Below are 21,641 nucleotides of genomic sequence, written 5' to 3'. Positions count from 1 at the left end.
AACATTATTTGAATATTACGTTAGATGGGACTTATTTTTCTCAATAATTAGCAACTTAACTGAAATAAAAATTTTTTGGTTAAAAAAGTTTCCAGAGCAAAAGGACTCCTTCCCCACTCTCCCACCCCTACCCTGAAAAAGAAAATCTTTGTGATGATGGTTCCAGTATTCTTAATTGAGAAAATAATTCTGACACTAGGAATACCTCAGTGAGTCTATGAACTTTGATGATGTACTTGAGCGAGTCAAATTTTAACCTATTAATACTTCGTCATCTTGTGTCCATGCCTTTCAGTCCTCCACAAGAGGTCCACCTATATTCTGGAGATTTTGGACAGATGGGCCTCATTACCACATGTTGATTGTTCTTATGACTGACCCATATTTTTCCCGGTCATCTGTGTATGTACAATGTGTCCTTGGCCACATACTGAAGCCTGTTTAGGAAAGGCCACCAGGCATTTCTCCTGTCCTTTGAGTGACCAGTATTTGATTCCTCAGGGATTGTGGTATTACATCCAATTAATTTCACTAGAAGAAAGAATATTCATGTTTATTTTTTTAAGGGCCAACAAGTGCCTCTTTGTCTTCAGTTCTGAGCCTATCTCATTGTCCATCTACAGTTTTGTCAGTGGAGCAAGCTTTGGGCCATCCATCTAATTACATGTCAGAGATAGATGTCTTCTACATAGTTTGTCTGGCATGGGAAGTTCGACCAAATCTGAGGGTGAAACTCATTGAGCAAAATGCAGATGTTATCTGCAAACCACATTACTTGTTGAGGGATTGGCAGAATTGATAATTTCCTTGTTTTATTCCTAACTGGGTGATAATCAGAAGAGCAAAAAAGTTATCCTTAGAAAGAATCTTGTTTGATCTTAGCAGATATCATGTTGGATATTTTGGTAGAAGATCTAAGATGGCAGTTCTACCCAATAAATGCCTCTGTCTTTGCCACCTCAGTGATTGTATGACAGCATGGCTTATGATGTTTTTTTTCATCAAGAGTACCTTGGATGTGGGCACAGATTTTCTCAAAAGATCTTTTAGAGACAAGAAAGGCCTATGTATCAGTATCTTTGTCCCCCTAAGTGTTCAAGTTGCCTTCCTTCAGCACAGACATCCTCTGTGTAAATTGACTTATTATCTACCTTTTGAATGTCATCCCTTAAATGTGAATGGGATGGTTCAGCTTAGTCAAACTTTGTCAAACTTTCTATAAGCCACTTTTTCCTCTGCTGCCTCTCCCTGGTCATGAGATGATCCTCTTCACCACCCTTCAACATAAGATTTTGTAGATGGGTTTGTACTTAAAAACTGATGGTGGTCCTTGGAAAGGAGGGACAGGTATTTGCTGAGTGAGGCAGTTTCTAAATTCAGCAACTGTAAGTTGCTTGTTCCACTTCTATAGAACATGGTGCTGGTTTATGTTGCTATATATTCTTTTATTACCTATTTTCCAGCATCATTAGATTATTTAGATTGGGTTATAGTTCTTTTATTTGTATAAGTATCTTCATTTTTCTAATTTGCTACATTTTTTGATAATTTTTTATAGCTTCTAATAGTTTTGCATTGAAATCAAGTATAAATTTGTTAACTTTGGAGTGTCTTCATATAATTTCTCTACCATCTCTTTAACAAATGTTTTTGTATACATTGCTTTTTCCTCATTTGTCATGAATTCTGCCAAGTGAGATGACCAAATATCCAAGGAAATCATTTCTTGTTTTGGGATGCCTTACAAAACTTTTCTGCAATTTTTTTTATAATCTTCTAGTTTTAGCTCCTAGCTTTATTTATAGCAAGAATGTCATTATTGGTGTAATCTTCAGTTTTTCACAAAATGTGTTGATTCGGTAATTAGACCAATGACCCACTTTTAAGAATCTCAACAGTAAAATAAATGTTTTATTGGATAGTCTTTGTGATTTCCTTTCCTACCACTCTTGTCCATGCCAGTGAAGGAGCATTAGTGTTTACATTTGAACTCAGATTTCCCTCAGGGTGTTGTGAGGCATCACAGGAGGACTTCAGTGCAGAAAATACACAATCATAAGTAGTTTCTATGAATCCAGTAACACTTTAAAATTGATTTGCATTTTATCACTCAGTAATATCTATGTAATTTTGATAAATAATAACTCATTGTAAAAGATGATATGTTCATTACATGGAAGATTGTGTTTGCTGCTTAAACTGGTCACCCACATATTTTGTTGGAAATAAAGATGAAAATGACAAAAAAAAAGATCTTCTATATTTTTCTATCTTTATTATTTTTGTCTTAGTTCTAATTCTCCTTTCAGAACAAACTAATGGAAATATATTAAGCGTTATTGCATACGTCCAACATATATCAAATTGACCATTGTCATGAAGAGAGAGGGGGGGAAGTAAAAGTGAAATATGGTGAAATGAGGTGAAATGTGGAGCTCAAAAGCTTCCAAAAATTGGAACTAAATAACATATGGGAACCACTGAATAATAATAATACTCAATCCCTTTAAACATAAATCCTTTCTACAATCTAATAGTCCATTTCATATCTAGGGTGAAAAATATCGATAATCATGCTTCTCTTCCCTCACTCATAAGAAGAAACTTTAATTCAATTAAAGCTTAATGATGTAGAATGTTAGTGTATTGTGACAGAAACAATGGATTAGAGAACATAATACAATGATAGAATGTTCAGGTTAATTGTGTAGAATGTTTTTTAGGTTTTAGCAAGGCAAATGGGCTCAAGTGGCTTGCCCAAGGCCACACAGCCGGGTTTGAACTCAGGTATTCCTTACTCCAGGGGCAGTGCTCTATCCACTGCGCCAACTAGCCACCCCATGTTTTTTTAAGTAAGATTTTATTTATTTTGAGTTTTAAAATATTTCCCCCATTCTTGCTTCCCTCCCCCCACCCCTGACAGAAAGCATTCCGTTAGTGTTTACATTGGTTTCATGTTTATACATTGATCTCAGTTGAATGTGATGACAAAGAAATAATATCCATAAGGAAGAAAAATAAAGTAGGAGATAGTAAAATTACATAATAGTATAGTGCTTTTTTTTCTAATTTGACGATAATAGTCTTTGTTCTTTATACAAAGTTGTTGAACTGAAGAGATGAGCAAATCCATCAGGGTTGCTGTGTTGCTGTTAGGGTGTACAATGTTTTGTTGGTTCTGCTCATCTTGCTCAGCATTAGTTCATGCAAATCCCTCCTGGCTTCCCTGAATTCCCGTCCCTCCTGGTTTCTAATAGAACAATAGTGTTCCATGACATACATATACCACAGTTTGTTAAGCCATTCCCCAACTGAAGGACATTCACGCAATTTCCAACCTTTACCACAACAAACAGGGCAGCTATAAATATTTTTGTACAAGTGATGTTTTTACCCTTTTTTATCATCTCTTCAGGCTATAGACCCAGCAGTGGTATTGCTGGGTCAAAGGGTATGCACATGCATAATCCCAAATTGGTCTCCAGAAAGGTTGGATGAGTTCACAGCTCCACCAACAATGTATTACTGTCCCAGATTTCGGGCATGCCTTCCAACATTGATCATTGTCCTTTCTGGTCATTTTGACGAGTCAGAGATGTAAGGTGGTACCTCAGAGATGCTTTAATTTGTAATCATAATTTGGAACAATTTTTCATGTGACTGTGGATTGCTCGCATTTACTCAGCTGTAAATTGCCTTTGCATAACCTTTGACCATTTGTCAAATGGGGAATGGATTGTATTTTGGAATATTTCATTTAGTTCTCTGTATATTTTAAAAATGAGTCATTGGTCAGAAATACTAGTTGCAAAAATTATTTCCCAATTTACTACATTTCTTTTGATCTTAGGTACAGTGGTTTTGTCTGTGCAAAAGCTTTTTAATTCAATGTAGTCAAAATTATCTAGTTTGTTTTGATAGATATTCTCTGTCTCTTTCTTTGTCATAAACTGTTTCCCTTTACATAGATCTGACAGATAAACTACTCCTTGATCTTCAATCTTGCTTATAATTTTATTTTTTATATCTAAATCCTGTATCCATTTGAATCTTCTCTTGCTACAGGGTGTGAGGTGTTGGTCTAATCTAAGTTTCTTCCATACTAACTTCCAATTTTCCCAACAGTTTTTGTTCCAATAGCTGGCCTCTTTGGGTTTATCAAACAGCAGATTACTATAATCATTTCCTGATATTGCACCTAGTCTATTCCCCTGATGTATGACTCTATTTCTTAGCCAATACCAGAGAATTTTGAGGACTGATGGTTTATAATATAATTTTATATCTGATAAGGCTAAGCCACTTTCTTTTGCATAATTTTCATTGAATCCCTGGAAATTCTTGACTTTTTATTTGAATTTACTTTCAACATTTTCTAACTCATTACAGTTATTTTTTGGAGTTTTTATTGGTAGAGCACTAAACAAGTAGTTCAATTTTAGTAGAATTTAAATTTGGTAGAATAAAATTGGTAGAATTTTATTATATTAGCTTGACCTATCCATGAACAGTTGATGTCTGCCCAAGTATTTAAATGATTTTATTTGTGTGAGAAGAGTTTTGTAATTGTTTTCAAAAAGTTTTTCAGTCTGCCTTGGCAGGTAGACTCCCCGGTATTTTATTTTGTCTGATGTTACTTTGAATGGGATTTCTCTTTCTAGCTCTTTCTTCTGTATCTCGCTAGTCATATAAAGAAATGTTGAGGATTTATGAGGGTTTATTTTATATCCTGCTACTTTGCTAAAGGTGTTAATTATTTCTAGTACTTCTTATATGACTTTTTGGGATTCTCTAGGTATACCATTATGTCATCTGCAAAGAGTGAGAGTTTTGACTCCTCCTTCCCTATTCTGATTCTTTCAATTTATTTCTCTTCTCTCATTGGTGAGGCTAACATTTCTAATATGATATTGAAGAGTAGTGGTGATTATGGGCATCCTTGTTTCACCCCTGATTTTATTGGGAATGCCTCAAGCCTATACCCATTGCATATAATGCTTATTGATGGTTTCAGATAGATACTGCTTTTTATTCTAAGGAACAAACAATTTATTCCTACACTCTCTAGAGTTTTTAGTAGGAATGGATGCTGTAATTTGTCAAAAGCTTTTTCAGCATCTATTGATTCTGATAGGTATGACTATAATTAATTATACTAATAGTTTTCCTAATATTGAACCAGCCCTGCATTCCTGGGAAAAATCCTACTTGAACATAATATATTATCCTAGTGATAACTTGTTGTAATTGTTTTGCTAAACTTTTCTTTAAGATTTTTGCATCTATATTTATCAGGGAGATAGGTCTATAATTTTCTTTCTCTGTTTTAACTCTTCCTGGTGTAGGCATCAGTACCATATTGGTGTCACAGAAAGACTTAGGCACAGTTTTGCCTTCACCTATATTTCCAAAGAGTTATATATAGAATTGGAACCAATTGTTCCTTAAATGTTTGATAGAATTCAAATCTGAATGCATCTGGCCCTGGAGAATTGTTCTTAGTGAGTTCAATAATGGCTTGTTGAATTTCTTTTTCTGAGATAGGGTTATTTAAGTTTTTAATTTCCTATTTATTTAATCTGAGCAACTTATATTTCTGTAAATATTCATCCATTTCACTTGGATTGTTAAATTTATTGTCATAGAGTTGGGCAAAATAATTTTAAATTATTACTTTAATTTCTTCCTCATTTGTGGTGAGTTCAACCTTTTTTATTTATGATACTAGCAATTTGGTTTTCTTCTTTTTTCAATCAAATTGACCAGAAGTCTATAAATTTTATTGTTTTTTTTCCACAAAATCAGCTCTAGGTCTTATTTATTAGTTCAATAGGTTTCTTACTTTCAATTTTATTAATTTCTCCTTTAATTTTTTGAATTAATAATTTGGTATTTAATTGGGGGGTTTTGATTTGTTCTTTCTCTAATTTTTTTAGTTGCATATTTATTTCATTGATTTCTTCTTTCTCTAATTTATTCATGTAAGCATTTAAAGATATAATATATCCCCTGACAGCCGCCTTGAATGTATACCATAGATTTTGGTATGTTTTATTATTATTGTCATTATCTAAGATGAAATAATTAATTCTTTCTATAATTTGTTTCTTGATCCACTCATTCTTTAAAAAGAGGTCATTTAGTTTCCAATTAGTTCCCTGGGCCAGTATTGCATATGATTTTTATTGCATTATGATCTGAGAAAGATGTATTCACTATTTGCCTTTCTGCAATTGATCATTAGGTTTTTATGATCTATGAAATGATCAATTTTTCCTAAGTGCTATGTACTGCAGAAAAAAATCAAGTATATTCCTTTCTATCCCTAATTCATTTTCCTCCATAGGTCTCATATTTAGGTTTTCTAACAATCTATTTACTTCCTTAACTTCCTTCTTATTTATTTTATGATTCAATTTTTCTAAATCTGAGAGCAGGAGGTTGAAGTCTACCACTAGTAGATTTTTGCTGTCTATGTCTTTTTGTAGCTCTTTCAACTTCTCCTCTAAGAATATGAATGCTGTCCCATTGGGTGCAAACATATTTAGTACTGAAATTACTTGGTAATCTTGGTACCTTTTAAGAGGATACAATTTCCTTCCTTATTTCTTTTAAAGCTATTTTTGCAGCTGCTTTATCTGAGATAAGGATTGCCTCCACTGCTTTTTTCACTTCAGCTGAAGCAAAATATATTTTGTGCCAACCTTTTACCTTTACTCTATATGTATCTCTCTGCTTCAGATGAGTTTTTTGTAAGCAGCATATTGTAGGATTCTGGTTTGGAATCCACTCTGCTTTCAGCTTACAATTTAAGGAGAGTTCATCCCATTCACATTCAAATTTATAATTACTAACTCTTTATTGCCCTCCATGCTATCTTCCTTCTGTTTGCATTTTTTCCCTTTTTCCCCTTTATCCATATTCCCCCCAGTGTTTTTTTTCTGAATACTACCACCTTCACTGTGTTTGCTCTCTTAAATACACCCCTCCCCATTTTTTCCCTTTCCTTCTGTTAGTTGTCCTTTTTCTCCCCTCCCCTTTTTCCCCCTTTTAATGCTTGAAAGGTAAGATAAGTTTTTTAACTTGATTAAGTGTTTCTAAATTAACTTTAAGACAAGTCTGATGAGATGAAGATTCACATGGTTCTCACTTCCTCCCCTCAATTACAATAGGTCTTTTGTACCTCTTGATGTAATGAGATTTACCCCATTCAATCTCCCACCAACCTCCCTTTTCTTTACTTAAATCATTCTGAGAAAAAAGTTATGAGTGTCCATCACTTCTGGCTATGTATATTCTCTCTAATAAAGTTACAGTTCTCAGGAGTTATGAGATTCTTTTTCCCAAGTGGTTATATAGACAGTTTCATCTTATGGTATAGCAATTGTTTTTTTTTTTTACATTTTCATGTGTCTCTTAAGCTTTCTGTTTGATGTCAAAATTTTATTTAACTCTGACCTTTTCATCATGAAATCTTGGAAATCATTTAATGTCCATCTTTTTTCCCTGGAAGAGAAGGCTCAGGGCAGCTAGGTGGTGTAGTGGTTAAAGCATGGGCCCTGGAGTCAGGAGTACCTGGTTTCAAATCCAGTCTCAGACACTTGATAATTACCTAGCTGTGTGGCCTTGGGCAAGCCACTTAACCCCATTTGCCTTGCAAAAAAACCTTAAAAAAAAAAAAGAAGGCTCAGCTTTGCCAGGTAGTGGATTCTTGGCTTCATTCCAAGCTCCCTTGCTCTTCAGAATATCTCATTCCAGGTCCATCAGTCCCTTAATGTTGCTTCAGCCAGGTCCTGTGTAATCCTTACTGTGGCTCCTTGGTATTTAAATTTTTTCTTTCTGGCTGCTTGTAGGATTATTTCTTTTACCTGCTAGTCCTGGATTTTAGGATCGATTTTCTATTAAGAGGTTTCTCTCATTTTATTTCTGAGGGGAAAGAGAGAGTCCTTGGTGTTTTCATTTTAGGATCTCTTTCCAGAGGGGATTGATGTATTCTTTCAATAATTGTTTTCCCTTCTGGTTCCATGATATTAGGGCAATTTTCCATCACTAAATCCTGTAATTAAGTCCAAGCTTTTTTTCTCTTCAATGTTCTCAGGAAGGCCAATAATTCTCAGATTCTCCCTTCTTAATCGTTTCTCCAGGTCAGTAGTTTTGCTGATGAGGTATTTTACTTTTCTATTTTTCTATCTTCTGGTTTAGTTTAGTACAATCTTGTTGTCTCATGAAGTGATTTAGTTTCTGCCAGTTCCATTCTTTTTTTTTTTTTAGAGGAGAAGATTTTTCTTCCTTTATCTTTTGCAACTCCTTTTCCAGTTGGTCCATTCTGTTTTTGAAGGAATTTTCTATTTGCCAAATGTAATTTTGAGAGAATCATTTCCTTTTTGCATTTGTACAGTTGAGGATCTGAGAGAATCATTTTCTTTTTTCATTTGCCCAATTGAAGATCTGAGAGTTATTCTCATTTTGAATTTGTCCAATTATTTTTTTTCCAAGGATTTGTTTTCTTGTTCTGGGGTGTTAATTTTCTCTTTAATTTCCTTTCCTAATTTTTCCAAATGATTTTTAAACTCCTTCCTGATTTCTTCAAGGAAGTCTTTCTGGGCTAGAGACCAATTCATCTTCTCAGAAGTGCTGGATCTCTCTGGGCAAGGATCTATCTCTTCTAAGTATTTCTCCATGGACCCCCCCCCCCCTTTGCTCTGGCCCTTTTTCATCTTGTGTTGGGGGTGGGGGCAGCTGGCTCTCAGAGGTTTGCTTTTGAGGATCTGAGAGGCTTTGTTCATCTAGTTTGGTAATTCCAATGAGGTCCTCAGCAGCAGAGTCTGAGTTGACCTTGAAAATTGGACTAGGCCCTTGGGGAGGGAGTTAATCTCTTTCTATGGAGTGATCTCTGAAGCCTTGAGGCGGTGAGGGTGTATGTGTGTGTGTGTGTGTGTGGGGGGGGTTGTTTATTGTTTGTTAAGGGCCAAGGGCTCTGCTGAAACTAGGAGCTCATGTCCCTGGCCCTGCTGGTTGTTCTCCAGGCATGCTCTGAGACTGCTGGAACTCACCCTCCCATAGCTCTTTTACGCCTGGCCAAAGACTCCCTAGCTAAAGTTGGATTTTATACCTTCCACTCACCAAAGTCTCCATGACTGAGACTGACCGTCTGACCTCCCCCAGCTGCTGGACCCAGCATTGATCCTCCCCTTTTGTCTCCCACTCCTAGTTTACCCATGGTCCCTTAAGACAGACATTCTTAGTAGGTTTTCTTCTCCTAGCTTCTCTTTCTGGGTTTTGTTGTTTGCATTTCTATTAAGAAGTTTCTCTCATGTTATTTCTGAGGGGAAAGAGAGAGCACTAACACAATGTCCATCTTCTCACTGCCATCTTGGCTGGAAGTAGTGGAAAATGGTTTTATGATTTTTCTTTATATAATAAATAAAATGTTGAGACAGGTCAATGAAGCCTCTGGTTAAAAGTATGCATATTATGCTCTGCAGTTATCAACCCAAGCAAAATTTGGCTATCCTGCATCTAGATTTGAATATTGTTTTAATTTCTTACTAAGTCATTCATAAAATATGTCCTTTTATATAAGCATTATTTATATGAGCATTTATATGAGATCCAAAGAGCAAAATAACCTATTATGTGAACATTTAGTCAATGAATCTCCATTGGTGATTTATGAATAGTTCTTATTTAAGTATTCTTTGAAATTTTGGAAGACAGGAGAGTGAATTGTATTCAAATAACACATTAACATTAAAGAAATCATAATATAATGCATATAGAGTAAGATTGAGAATTAGGAATAAAAGTTCTTCCTCAGTTATGTAACTGTTATAAAAATTTGGAAAAATCATAACTATCAATGGTCCAGACAAACTCTCTGAAACTTCACACTTCTACTACTTGCTTTGTCTATTGGTAGAGTTTTTATGCCAGCTATGACTTACTTTATGAAAGCATAGTTGCAAAACAACATCTCCTTAAAGATTTGTTCAAAGAAGACATTCTGGGTGGGTGGTAATAGCAACTGGACAACTGGTCATAAGAGTAAGGAATGAAATGGATCTCAATGAGAAAAAAAAGATTTAATGATGAGAATGAAGGCAACATAAAAGAAAAATAAAAGCAGTTTGGGATCATCACACAGTAACATGGGAATTAGCCAAGACTAATGGTGTGAATATATCACTTCTGGAATATTCATAATAAGCCAATAAATATTAATTGATGATATGATTCTTTTTCTGAAAATGTCCTGTCTCTCATAAATATGAATGATGCTTTCCCATTACTTGAAATTTAAGGGTAGTAACTGACAGATGGGAATAGCAGTATCATTGTACTTATTTCCATTGAAAACATAGAAATCTGTTACCTGTAAATCCAGGAAAGAAGGTGGAAATGCATTATTCATGAAATTCTTTTAATATTCAAAGAGAAATTTTAGCAATTTAGAGAAATAAATGAAAATACTAGAAATAAAAACTTTCCTTAGACAATCATGGAAAATTAAAAAATCAGTAAGAACTAATTTATAACAGAAGTTTTTTTATTATTAAATAATTGACCATAGACAAAAAAAGGATTTGAAAAAAGTTTTAAATGTTTTTTAAAAAAGAAAATCATACCTTAGTACAAGCCATTTAAAATGTTCCTTGTAATTTAAAAAAAAAATTAATGGCAATTAAGTCAGGAAAGGAAATCCAGTATTTGGAGTTTTTAAAAACTGTAAAAAAAAAAAAAAAACAACAATTACATATATTCAGGACAAAATTTAAGAGCAAGTGTTTCACTTTTGAAAACAGTGTTGAATTTGCATTCAGAACTAATTCTCTATAAACCTTCTAGATTCATTACTATGTGAACTGATAGTCACAACTTCAATGGATCATTGATTCCTCAATTGAACAATGATTATATATTAGGTAATTTCTGAGATTCCTTCAAATTCTAAATGGAATATTCTTTTTTTTCTTTTATTTCTTTTAATCTATTTGTATATATATATTTCCAAGTTACAAAATTTTCTTCCATCTTCCCTTCCCACCCCCTCTCCCTTTATTTTGGAACTGTCAGGTTAGCATTTTACATACATATTTTGTTAAACATATTTACAAATTAGTAGTTTTGAGCATGAGGAATTAGGATTCAGGGAAAGAGATACATAAGAGATCATTTTAATAAAGTGCATTTTTTGAGTATTTTGTTTCGTTGTTCTTCCTCTGGTTAGAGATAATATAATCCATAATCTCTCAGATATGTTGTCCTAGCTCTCTGGAGGCCCGAATGGGGTTGCTTCCATCATGGTTGTTCATCTCATAATGTTGACATGTATATTGTTCTCTTGGCTCTACTCTGTTGACTCAGCATCAGATCCTGTAAGTCATTCCATGCTTCTCTAGAGTTGAACCATTTATTGGTTTTTTTTAGGTTTTTTTTTCAAGGCAAACAGGGTTAAGTGGCTTGCCCAAGGCCACACAGCTAGGTAATTATTAAGTGTCTGAGACCAGATTTGAACCCAGGTACTCCTGACTCCAGAGCCAGTGCTTTATCCACTGTGCCACCTAGCTTCCCCTTCATTTATTGATTCTTATAGAACAATAATATTCCATAGTATTCATGTACCAAAAATTGTTTAATCATTCCCAAATTGAAGGACATCCACCTAAATTTTCAATTCTTTCTCACTACAAAAAGAGCTTCTATGAATATTTTCGAACATGTAGGACTTTACATTTTTTACAATTTCTACTGGATATAGTCCTAGAATGGGGATTGCTGGGTCAAAGGTAAATCTAATATTGTATTTTACCATGTACTACAAATAAGTCAGTGTGATGTACATGGTGACCATCCAATTATAATTGACCTTATCCTATACATATAAAAGGCCTTGAATGTAAGAAATTAATACCAGGGACAAGAAAATAATGCCAACTCATTTATTGACATAATAGTGTTATTATGGATTTAGGTAATTAAAATCTCAGAATTCAGCCTCTTCGTTTACAGAAACTTCCAGCTCTTCACTGCTCTGAAATATTTCATTAAGTCATTGGATCATAGATTTCAGGTGAGAACATAGCTTAGAGGCCCCATAATCTTATGACTTTATTTTGCAGTTGAAAAATATGTCATCTTTACTGAAATTTCTTGAGTTAAATAGCAAAAAAAAATGTATAAGATAGGATGTGTGTGTGTGTGTTTAATTTCTTTTGTTAAATATTTCCCAATTACCTATAAAATTTTTGGAGTTCAATTAAAAAACCCTAATTCCAATTTGTTCCATCTTACCTTTCTTTTAGAAAACAAGCAATATGATATAGATTTCCCATATGAAATCATATGAAATATGACTACAAATAGCCATTTTTCAAAAGAAAACATGTTACCCACAAACAAGAAAAATGTTTTAAAAGAATGCATACTTTAATCTGCACTCAAACTTGATGCATCACTTGACTATTTAGAGTTGGATAGCATTTCTCATTATGTGTGCAAGGAAGGATTTTAATTAAAGTAGCCTATACCCAAAATTAAGTCCCATATTGAATATACACACACACATTCTTACAAAGAATCCTTACAGAGCCATTAGGACAAGTGTTAATTATCTTTTATAACTGGGACACATGAATTCACAAAAAAGAAAATTATTCATATGAATACATACTTATTATATATGTAGATTATATACACATATGCCTTTTTATGTCTCACACAAACTTGAAGTGTATTGTGTCCTTCTTGCTCACTCTATTTCATATCAGTTTATTATAAACATATCATAAATATTGAAAGTCTCATATTGAGGTCTCTAGAATTCAGCTAATCTATAATGGCTACTTTCAAAGCAAACAATATTCTCCATCAGTTATCTTAGCAGATATTCCCAAGAAAGGAGTTACTTGTATATTGCTTTCCAAAATTAATCCCAATGATGATCTTTTGATGTGTGAATCTCTTTTTTGATTGAAATCAGAAATTCATTTCAAAAGGTCTGTTTTTTATTCATAGTTCTACTAAACTTAAAGTCAATTTATCCCTATACCAGTCTTTCAAGACCATCTGTTTGTGATTGAGTTGAATAAGACAGGATATTGTGTGGAATTTGTGGTAAAATAAAGTTATGGCTGGACAAAAATACACACATATAAATGACATTATCCAATCTTAACTTTGAACTATGCTGACAGAAATCTTATGGGGAAATGGAATATAATCACTGATAAAGGTATGGGACAAGTTAATTCATCTCAATTTATAGCATGGAAAATTACTTGAAAAATCAAGACTTAAAAAGGAGATTCCATGAACTTATTCTTGAAGGATTCAGGGATTGTAAATGACTGAATTAAGGAGAGACAAAATTTCAGGCAGGAGGACAAGATATGTATGCACAGACAAAAGAGTCATGTATGGAGAATAGCAAATAAGCAAATTGGCCTGGCACATTAAGTAAGGGATTGGAATTAAAAGGGTAACTTTAAAGTTTGGATGTATTGAAATTGTGAAAAGCTAGGTATCAATCCTAATACTAGGAATGGTACATTGTGTTAGAGGGAACTGGAAAATCTTGAAGCCACTAGAGTCATTATGTGACATGATCAGACAGATGATCTAAATGTAAAAGGGTGAAAGAGAAAAGAAAGTAAATGCCTGTCACTTGCAGCATGACTAAAAATTAGTGGTTTATAAGTAAATTGGAGTATTACTGCAATTTTTCAGAAAGATGTAATAGAACATTTGGAAAACAGTGATAAATTGTGAAATAATCCAAAGCAAGGAAAGAAGAATCATGAGAACAATATAAGCAAAATTTGCAATAAATTAAGCTGAAAGAGTATCAAAAGTAAGGTCAAAAAATGTTATTACTTTGATGAATCAATGATATGTTGACAACCCCCGATGTATAATGTCTTTGTTGTAAAAAGGGAATACTATATGAAATTGGTTCGTTGTTGCTGACGATCATTAAGAATAAGACAATTCATACAACCGTCTAATAGCACAAAGACAAATTTGAACATACTTCTTGACAATCTTTGATAAAGAACCTAAGTGAACTCAGTTTTCTACACATTTTTAATATACCCTATGATGCTGGTTTAATATATTTTACAAATTATTTCAATTTAATATGTCACAAACATAGGAAAGATAATTTCTTAATGTTGTTTGAAACATCAAATAAGTGGACTCATAAGTATTATTATAGTAATACCTAGAATGATAAAAGATATTTTCAAGAATTGAGAAGATGAAAATTATGATAATTTCAAAGGCACAAAGGATTAAATGGAAAATATCATAATGGAGAAATTATGAAACTAGTAGATGGAAAAAATAAGAGATAATTTTATCTCATTCCTTCATAATTCTTAATTTAGAAAATAATTTTTTTATTGCCATGATGACATCCTTGTTCCTAAGGCTGTAAATAAGGGGGTTAAATAAAGGAGTTAAAGTTGTATAGAAAAGAGAAAGAATTTTTTCTATTCCTGATATGTAACTGCTCTTGGGTTGTAAATATGCAATGACTGCAGATCCATAAAATAAACCCATGACTATGAGGTGGGAAGAGCACGTAGAAAAAGCTTTTGATCTTCCTATTTTTGTTGGAAGCTTGTGAATGGAAATGAAAATTCTAGTATAGGAGTAAAGTATCAACAAAGAGGGAAAAAAGCCAAATAAAATAGCATCTCCATAGATTGAGACTTCATTCCAAAATGTGTCTCCACAAGACAACATCATTAATGATGGCATGTCACAGTAAAAGTGATTAACTACATTAGAATCACAGAAGGATAATGAAAATACCTGAATGGTCTGCCCTAAAATGACGGGCACCCCACTTACGCAGGAGGCAATCACTAGCCGAGTACACATCTTGTGGTTCATAATAAGAGTATAGTTGAGTGGCTTACAGATGGCCACATAACGGTCATATGCCATCACCGCCATGAGCAAAGTCTCACCGCTTGCCAGAACAAGAAAGGAGAAATGTTGAGCAGCACAGGCCAGGAAAGAAATAGTTTTGTTCCGAGTCCAAAGGTCTGACAGCATTCTAGGAAGAATAGCAGATGTGTAGCAGATTTCCAGGAAAGCAAAATTGCCAAGAAAAAAATACATGGGTGTTTGGAGAGCTGAATCAGATTTTGTAATTATAATAATGAGGCCATTTCCAATCAGAATATTTAAATAAATGACTACAAAAACACCAAAAAGAATATCTTGAAGACTGGGTACATCAGAGAATCCTAAAAGAATAAATTCATTCAAATGACTGAGATTTGCTTCTGTCTTTATTTCCATGGATTTCTTCTCTGGAAATACTGAATCCAGTACAGACAATTCACATTAGAATTCAAGGACTGCCTCCTTTTCTGTAAAAAAGAGGATGCTCAGTTACATTACTGATAAATTGCATTGTTTTAATCTGATCATTTATGTTTTAAGCTCCTAACTCTCTGTCACATTCTTCCTTAGGTCTTGTTCTTCTCTGATATTTATGATGTTGATATTAAAACACTATCCAGTAATAACAACTTTTGATCCTATATTTTAAGTTCCATAATAATATTAATGTCCCATCGTCTATATTATACTTTCACTTTATTGTAAAAAAGGGTGACTATGATTGGAAGAGATCAAATTTAAATAAAGGGCTACAAACATAGACATATTAAAATTGACAAACCAAGATGTCAAAAATATGAACCATGGTGAAATAACATTTATTATTAATCCATTTGAAAATACACTTTGTTAAGAGGAGGCAACACTTATTTTGTACAGAGTGGTCATTGCTCGGTCACTTTTAGTTACTCGTGTCGGACCCATTCTGACCCAATTTGACATAGCCTTGACAAAAATACTGAAGTAATTTGTTGGTTCTTTCTCCAGAGTATACATTTTGGATTTGCACAGGTTCACACACCTAGGAAGTATCTGAGGCTGAATTTGTCTTTGGTTAGCAAACATACTTACCTAAATATATACAAACATATATGTTCATATATTCTGTATCAGGACTTTGTCTCCGAATACATTATAAACTTCTTTGGGTAGGAATTTTGTATTCTCTGACTTTGTTGTTATTATCTTGTATGGCAATTGATTGTTAGATGTTTATCAGATGTGTCAGGATATTATTTCTAAAGATTTATGCACCCCTGCAGTCCCAGGTATATATCCCACTGACTGAATTCTGATTTTCACTAATCACTAGACTATAGTTTATATATTAAACAAGTATTTGAGATCATATTTCTTCCAAAGTCCTCCTGGCTACTGAACAACTTTGTTGCCCAGCTTGTGCCAGCAAGTGCTAGCTAGTTGTAATGATATCATCTATTTCCAAATGGATAGTGACATGATGCTTACTTATAGAGTTTTAGAAAAAGATACTTATTTCATGAGGGTCAACTATGTTACACAATGAATAGAGTGTCAGGAAAAATAGGCTTTGCGAGCTCAAATAGGTCCTCAGATATTACTAGCAATGTGAAGTCAGCCAAGACGTTTAAACCTGCTTGCTTCAGTTTTTCCTCTCCCAGAAAATGACTTGGGGAAGGAAATGGCAAATCATACTAGTAACATTGACTAGAAGATCAAAAATAGGATCAATAAGAGTAGAACATGATAAAAACATTGACAAGTGTAAGACAACACAAGTATCAGGGATATTTTCCTTGATTCCCTCTTTAAATAGGCACGGTACCAGTTCCAGATTTACCAAACAGAATTACATTAGAGTATAGAATATTTTTACCACACACATAAACACAAAACAGTCTAATAAGCATTCAAGAAACATGAAGGCTTGCCAAAAGCTTTAATAATTGCCTTTATAAAAATCTAAGTAAATCATATCTACAATTATTTCCAAATATCTCTTTAATTTATGTTTTAAAAAACTGTCAGTGTAACCATTCTATTTACATAATTTTATGCATGATAAGGATCAAATGATGATCAAATGAACAGTGAAATAAGAAATCATGAAATGCAGATTTCAAACAGTATTAAAGGACATCTAGAAGAAGTCATTCCTTTTTTTTAGGTCAGTAAGCTAAGATATAAAGAATTTAAGTGATTTATAAAACAGAGTAGGTTAAGAGGAGAATACAAACCCACCTCTTATGATGATAGATTCAAATTTCTTTCCCTGTACCATGCCTCCTCAAAATCATCTTGACAGCATTCGACCACACCTAAAATCAGATTCAATGAACTATTTAAAGTCCTCCCTTACCTTTTTCTTATGGAAGAAAATCAGACTGAGATCCTTCTGTCTTTGATGAATGCATTGTAAATAATGTAACTGTGAAAATTGACATCAACATAAGGTCTTTTTGATGGTAGAATCATTTATAGATATTAGATCATTAGAATTACAAAACCCTCTGTGAGATAGTTATCTCCATGTCTGTTATTAGATTTCTGGCATATTGAATATAATGCATCTGTAACTCATATGTTGAATGAATTATTCAACTTGACCTTGCTACTAAGGTTCATAAGTGCTATTAGATATCAATTATATAGGGGTAGCTAGGTGGCACAGTGGATAAAGCACTGGCCCTGGAGTCAGGAGTTCCTGGGTTCAAATCCGGTCTCAGACATTTAATAATTACCTAGCTGTGTGGCCTTGGGCAAGCCACTTAACCCCATTTGCCTTGCAAAAAACCCCTAAAAAAAGATATCAATTATATTCTATAATATGATTTCAAATATTTTCCCACTATAGGTGAATCCTCTCTTGATTTGGAGATAAGAAATTTGAGATAATAAATAAAGAGAAGATTGAAATAGAACTCCAGTGTCATTCACTGTAACCACTTCAAAGATTTAAAACATAAAATCAAAATGTCTAGTGTATTTAAATGATCTATGTAAAATACATTGATAGTAGAAATCAGAGATGATATTTGAACCCAGACCCAATACCTTCTATGTTGCGATTTGAGTTTCAATTTTAACATGACGGATCTTTCCATTCAATACTTCCTGGAATGAAAGCTGGATTATGTATTAGGAATCAACATTCTTACAAAAAAAAAATGACCTTTTTGTTCAAAGCAGACAGAATTATTTATATAGGCAATAGTTCTGCTTTAGTGTCTCCAATGGGAATAGCTTTCTCTCTAGGTTACTTGTTAGTTTTTAATGAGTTATCTGCTTTTTTCTTAGGGTTTTTTTTTTTTTTGCAAGGCAAATGGGGTTAACTGGCTTGCCCAAGGCCACACAGCTAGGTAATTATTAAGTGTCTGAGGCTGTATTTGAACTCAGGTACTCCTGACTCCAGGGCCAGTACTCTTTCCACTGCACCACCTAGTTGCCCCAGAGTTATCTGCGTTTTTACTTTAAATTTAAAGAAGTTAGCTCATAGTAATTAGGTAGCATGAGATAGTGGAAAGAGCTCTAAGTTTAAAATTGGACTCATTTCTACTATTTAACAGCACTTAATGATTAGTGAATCAAAATACTTCATTGAAACTTTTCTTCTCTATAAAATTTTGATTATGATTCTTATAGAATCTGAGTTGCTGTGAGTAAAGCATTCCATAATATGCTTGTAAATATTTATATCCATGTTATTTGTCAATATGGGTAAAAGTAATATTGAATGATCATTTTCAGTTTTAAGTAGCTATGATTCCTTTTAATAGCCTCCAATCTTGTTTTTATGTTGTATAGTTTTTTCCTGTTAGGTAATTTCCAATTATTTTTAATATACTTAAAAAAAGATAGATGCTATTTGAGTGGATCACTTTTTAAATACTCAATTTGCAAGTTAAACGTATTTTCTCAGTTTTGTGATTTAGGCAAGTTTTTAGCTTTTTTTCAGTCACTTTATATCTTTCTGAAATTGGAAGCTGATGGAGAGGAAGAATGGGGGAATATATACTAGAATAATAGTATGTCCATTTATAGCTTTAATTGTAAAGATGTATGAACAAATCAATCTTGGTACAAGAAATGAGGAGAAAAGACAGATAATGGGAAACGAGTATTACTCATTTGATACTGAATTACAAACAAACACATTACTAGCTCTCTTTGTAAATAATATTTTGTTCAAGTTCATTTAAAAAATGAACTTTCATAGAACCAGAAGGCTTTCTTTTGTTGCCCATATTACAGTGTCATGTAATTCATTTTTGTTTGAAGTAATCACTAAATGTATTGAATTACATCATGAGCAATTATAACAAAACATGTAGTAATCACTATACAATTTAAAATTAGCTTTAAACATTAGTTTTTAAAAATTCTTTCCTTTTTCCAAATACATGCAAAGATAGTTTTCAATAATCATTTTTGTAAAATTTTAAGTTTTACATTTTTCTTTCTCCCTTCCTTTCCTATCCCCATTTCCGTGAAAGAAAGCAATCTAATATTCTCTGTCCCTATTGTCCAACCCTCCTTTTCTAAAGTATATATTCTAAAGTAATTTCAATTCATGACTTAATTATGTGTAGGCCTAAGCACTATACCTCCATCTGTCTCAAGAAATTACAACCCTTGAATTTCATTGCTTCATATCTCATTTATACACATATCCTCTAAGTATAATCCCTTCAACTATATTCAGCCCTTATTAGCCACAGTACTGACTAAAGGCTCAGCACTTTCATGGTCATCCTCTACCCATACTGTCCAAGGATTTTTCTTTTATCTACTTAAGAGAAATATATGGTTCAAAACTTGCAAGTGTTATCTTCTCCTGTAAGGATGTATACAGTTTAATGTTCTTAGATAATGTTTTTCTCTGTCCATTTAACTTTTTATGTATATTTTGAGTATTGTTTATAAAGATCAAGTTCGCTGTTCAGTTCTTATCTACTTATCAGACAATTTTGTAAGTCCTCAACTTATTTTATTTTTTGAATTTTACAATTTCCCCCCCACCTTGCTCGCCCCCACCACACAGAAGGCAGCCTGATACTCTTTACGTTGTTTCTGTGCTATACATTGATCAAAATTGAATGTGTTGAGAGAAAAATAATATCCTTAAGGAAAAAAATAAAATTTAAAAGATAGCCAATTATGTAATCCATGAGACAATGATTTTAATTGAAGGTAATTGTCTTTGGTCTTTGTTTAAACTCCACAATTCTTTTTTTTTTGGGGGGGGGTATAGATGGTATTCTCCATCACAGATACCATAAAATTGTCACTGATTATAGCACTATTGAAATGAGTAAGTCCATTAATGGTGATCGTCAACCCCATTAGCTGTTATGCTGTGTGATCTTCTGGTTCTGCTCCTCTCACTTAGCATTGGTTTATGCAAGTCTTTCTAGGCTTTTCTGAATTCCCATCCCTCTTAGTTTCTAATAGAACAATAGTGTTCCATAATGTACATATACCACAATTTGTTCTGCCATTCCCCAACTGATGGACATTAACTTGATTTCTAATTCTTTGCTACCACAGAGTTGCTATTAATATTTTTGAATAAGTAATATTTTTATCCTTTTTCATGATCTCTTCAGGAAATAGACCCAGTAGTGGTATTTCTGGGTCAAATGTCATACACATTTTTATTGTCCTTTGGAGGTAATTCCAAATTGCTCTCCAGAAAGATCTGATCAGTTCACTCTTCCACCAACAATGCATTAGTGTCCCAGATTTCCCACATCTTTTCCAACACTGATGATGGCCCATTCTGGTCATACTGGCAAATCTCAGAGGTGTGAGGTGGTAGCTCAGAGATGCTTCAATTTGCATTTCTCTAATCAATAATGATTTAAAGTAATTTTTCATCTATGGATCTCTTTGAGTTCATCATCTTTATATTGCCTCTACATATCCTTTGATCACTTGTCAATTGGGGGAATGGCTTGTTTTTTGTTTCTAATGAATTTGACTTAGTTCCCTATATATGTTAGAAATGAATCCTCTGTCAGAAATACTAGTTGTAAAATTGTTTCCCAATTTACTACATTTCTTTTGATCTTGGTTACATTGGTTTAGCTTGTGCAAAAGGTTTTTTTAATTTAATGTAAACAAAATTATCTTGCTTGTTTTTAATGATTTTCTCCATCTCTTCCTTGGTAATAAACTACTTCCCTTTCCATAGATCTGGCAAGTAAACTATTCCTTGATCTTACACTATTCCTTAATCTCCTAGTTTGCTTATAATATTGTCTTTTATGTCTAGATCCTGTCCCCATTTTAATCTTATCTTAGTATAGGTTGTGAAATGTTGGTCTAATCCAAGTTTCTGCCATACTAACTTCCAATTTTCCCAACAGTTTTGAATCAAAGAGAGAGTTTTTATCCCAGAAGCTGGACTCTTTGGGTTTATCAAACAGCAGATTACTATAATCATTTCTTTTTATCTCAGTTGCACCTTGTTTATTCCACAGATCCACCACTCTATTTCTTCACCAATATCAGACAGTTTTGATGATTGATGCTTTATAATATAATTTTAGATGTGTAAGGCTAAGTCACCTTCTTTTGTACTTTCATTAAATCTCTAGATATTCTTGGCATTTTTCTTCTCTATATGAATTTACTTAGAATTTTTTCTAGCTCATTAATCTTTTGGAAGTTTGATTGGTAAGACACTGCAGAAGTAGTTTAGTTTAAGTTAGGTAGAAGTGTCATTTTTATTTTGTTTGCTCAGA

At 33.3% G+C, this 21,641-nt stretch overlaps 1 protein-coding gene across 1 annotated transcript; it reads right to left on the bottom strand.

Annotated features, from left to right (window-relative positions):
- Positions 1-14,361: 14,361 nt before the first annotated feature.
- On the bottom strand, positions 14,362-15,312 carry LOC141519570 (olfactory receptor 10AG1-like). The gene has a single exon (XM_074231776.1). It carries the CDS (start codon positions 15,310-15,312, stop codon positions 14,362-14,364), a length of 951 nt encoding a protein of 316 aa, XP_074087877.1.
- Between the last annotated feature and the right edge of the window lie 6,329 nt (positions 15,313-21,641).

This window comes from Macrotis lagotis, chromosome 3, assembly GCF_037893015.1.
Source record: "Macrotis lagotis isolate mMagLag1 chromosome 3, bilby.v1.9.chrom.fasta, whole genome shotgun sequence".
Taxonomy (NCBI): domain Eukaryota; kingdom Metazoa; phylum Chordata; class Mammalia; order Peramelemorphia; family Peramelidae; genus Macrotis; species Macrotis lagotis.
This window is presented reverse-complemented; position numbering and strand designations above follow the sequence as displayed.

Coding starts and splice junctions, on each gene's coding strand:
- LOC141519570 (XM_074231776.1), bottom strand. CDS start 15,312: ATGGAAATAAAGACAGAAGCAAATCTCAGTCATTTGAATGAATTTATT.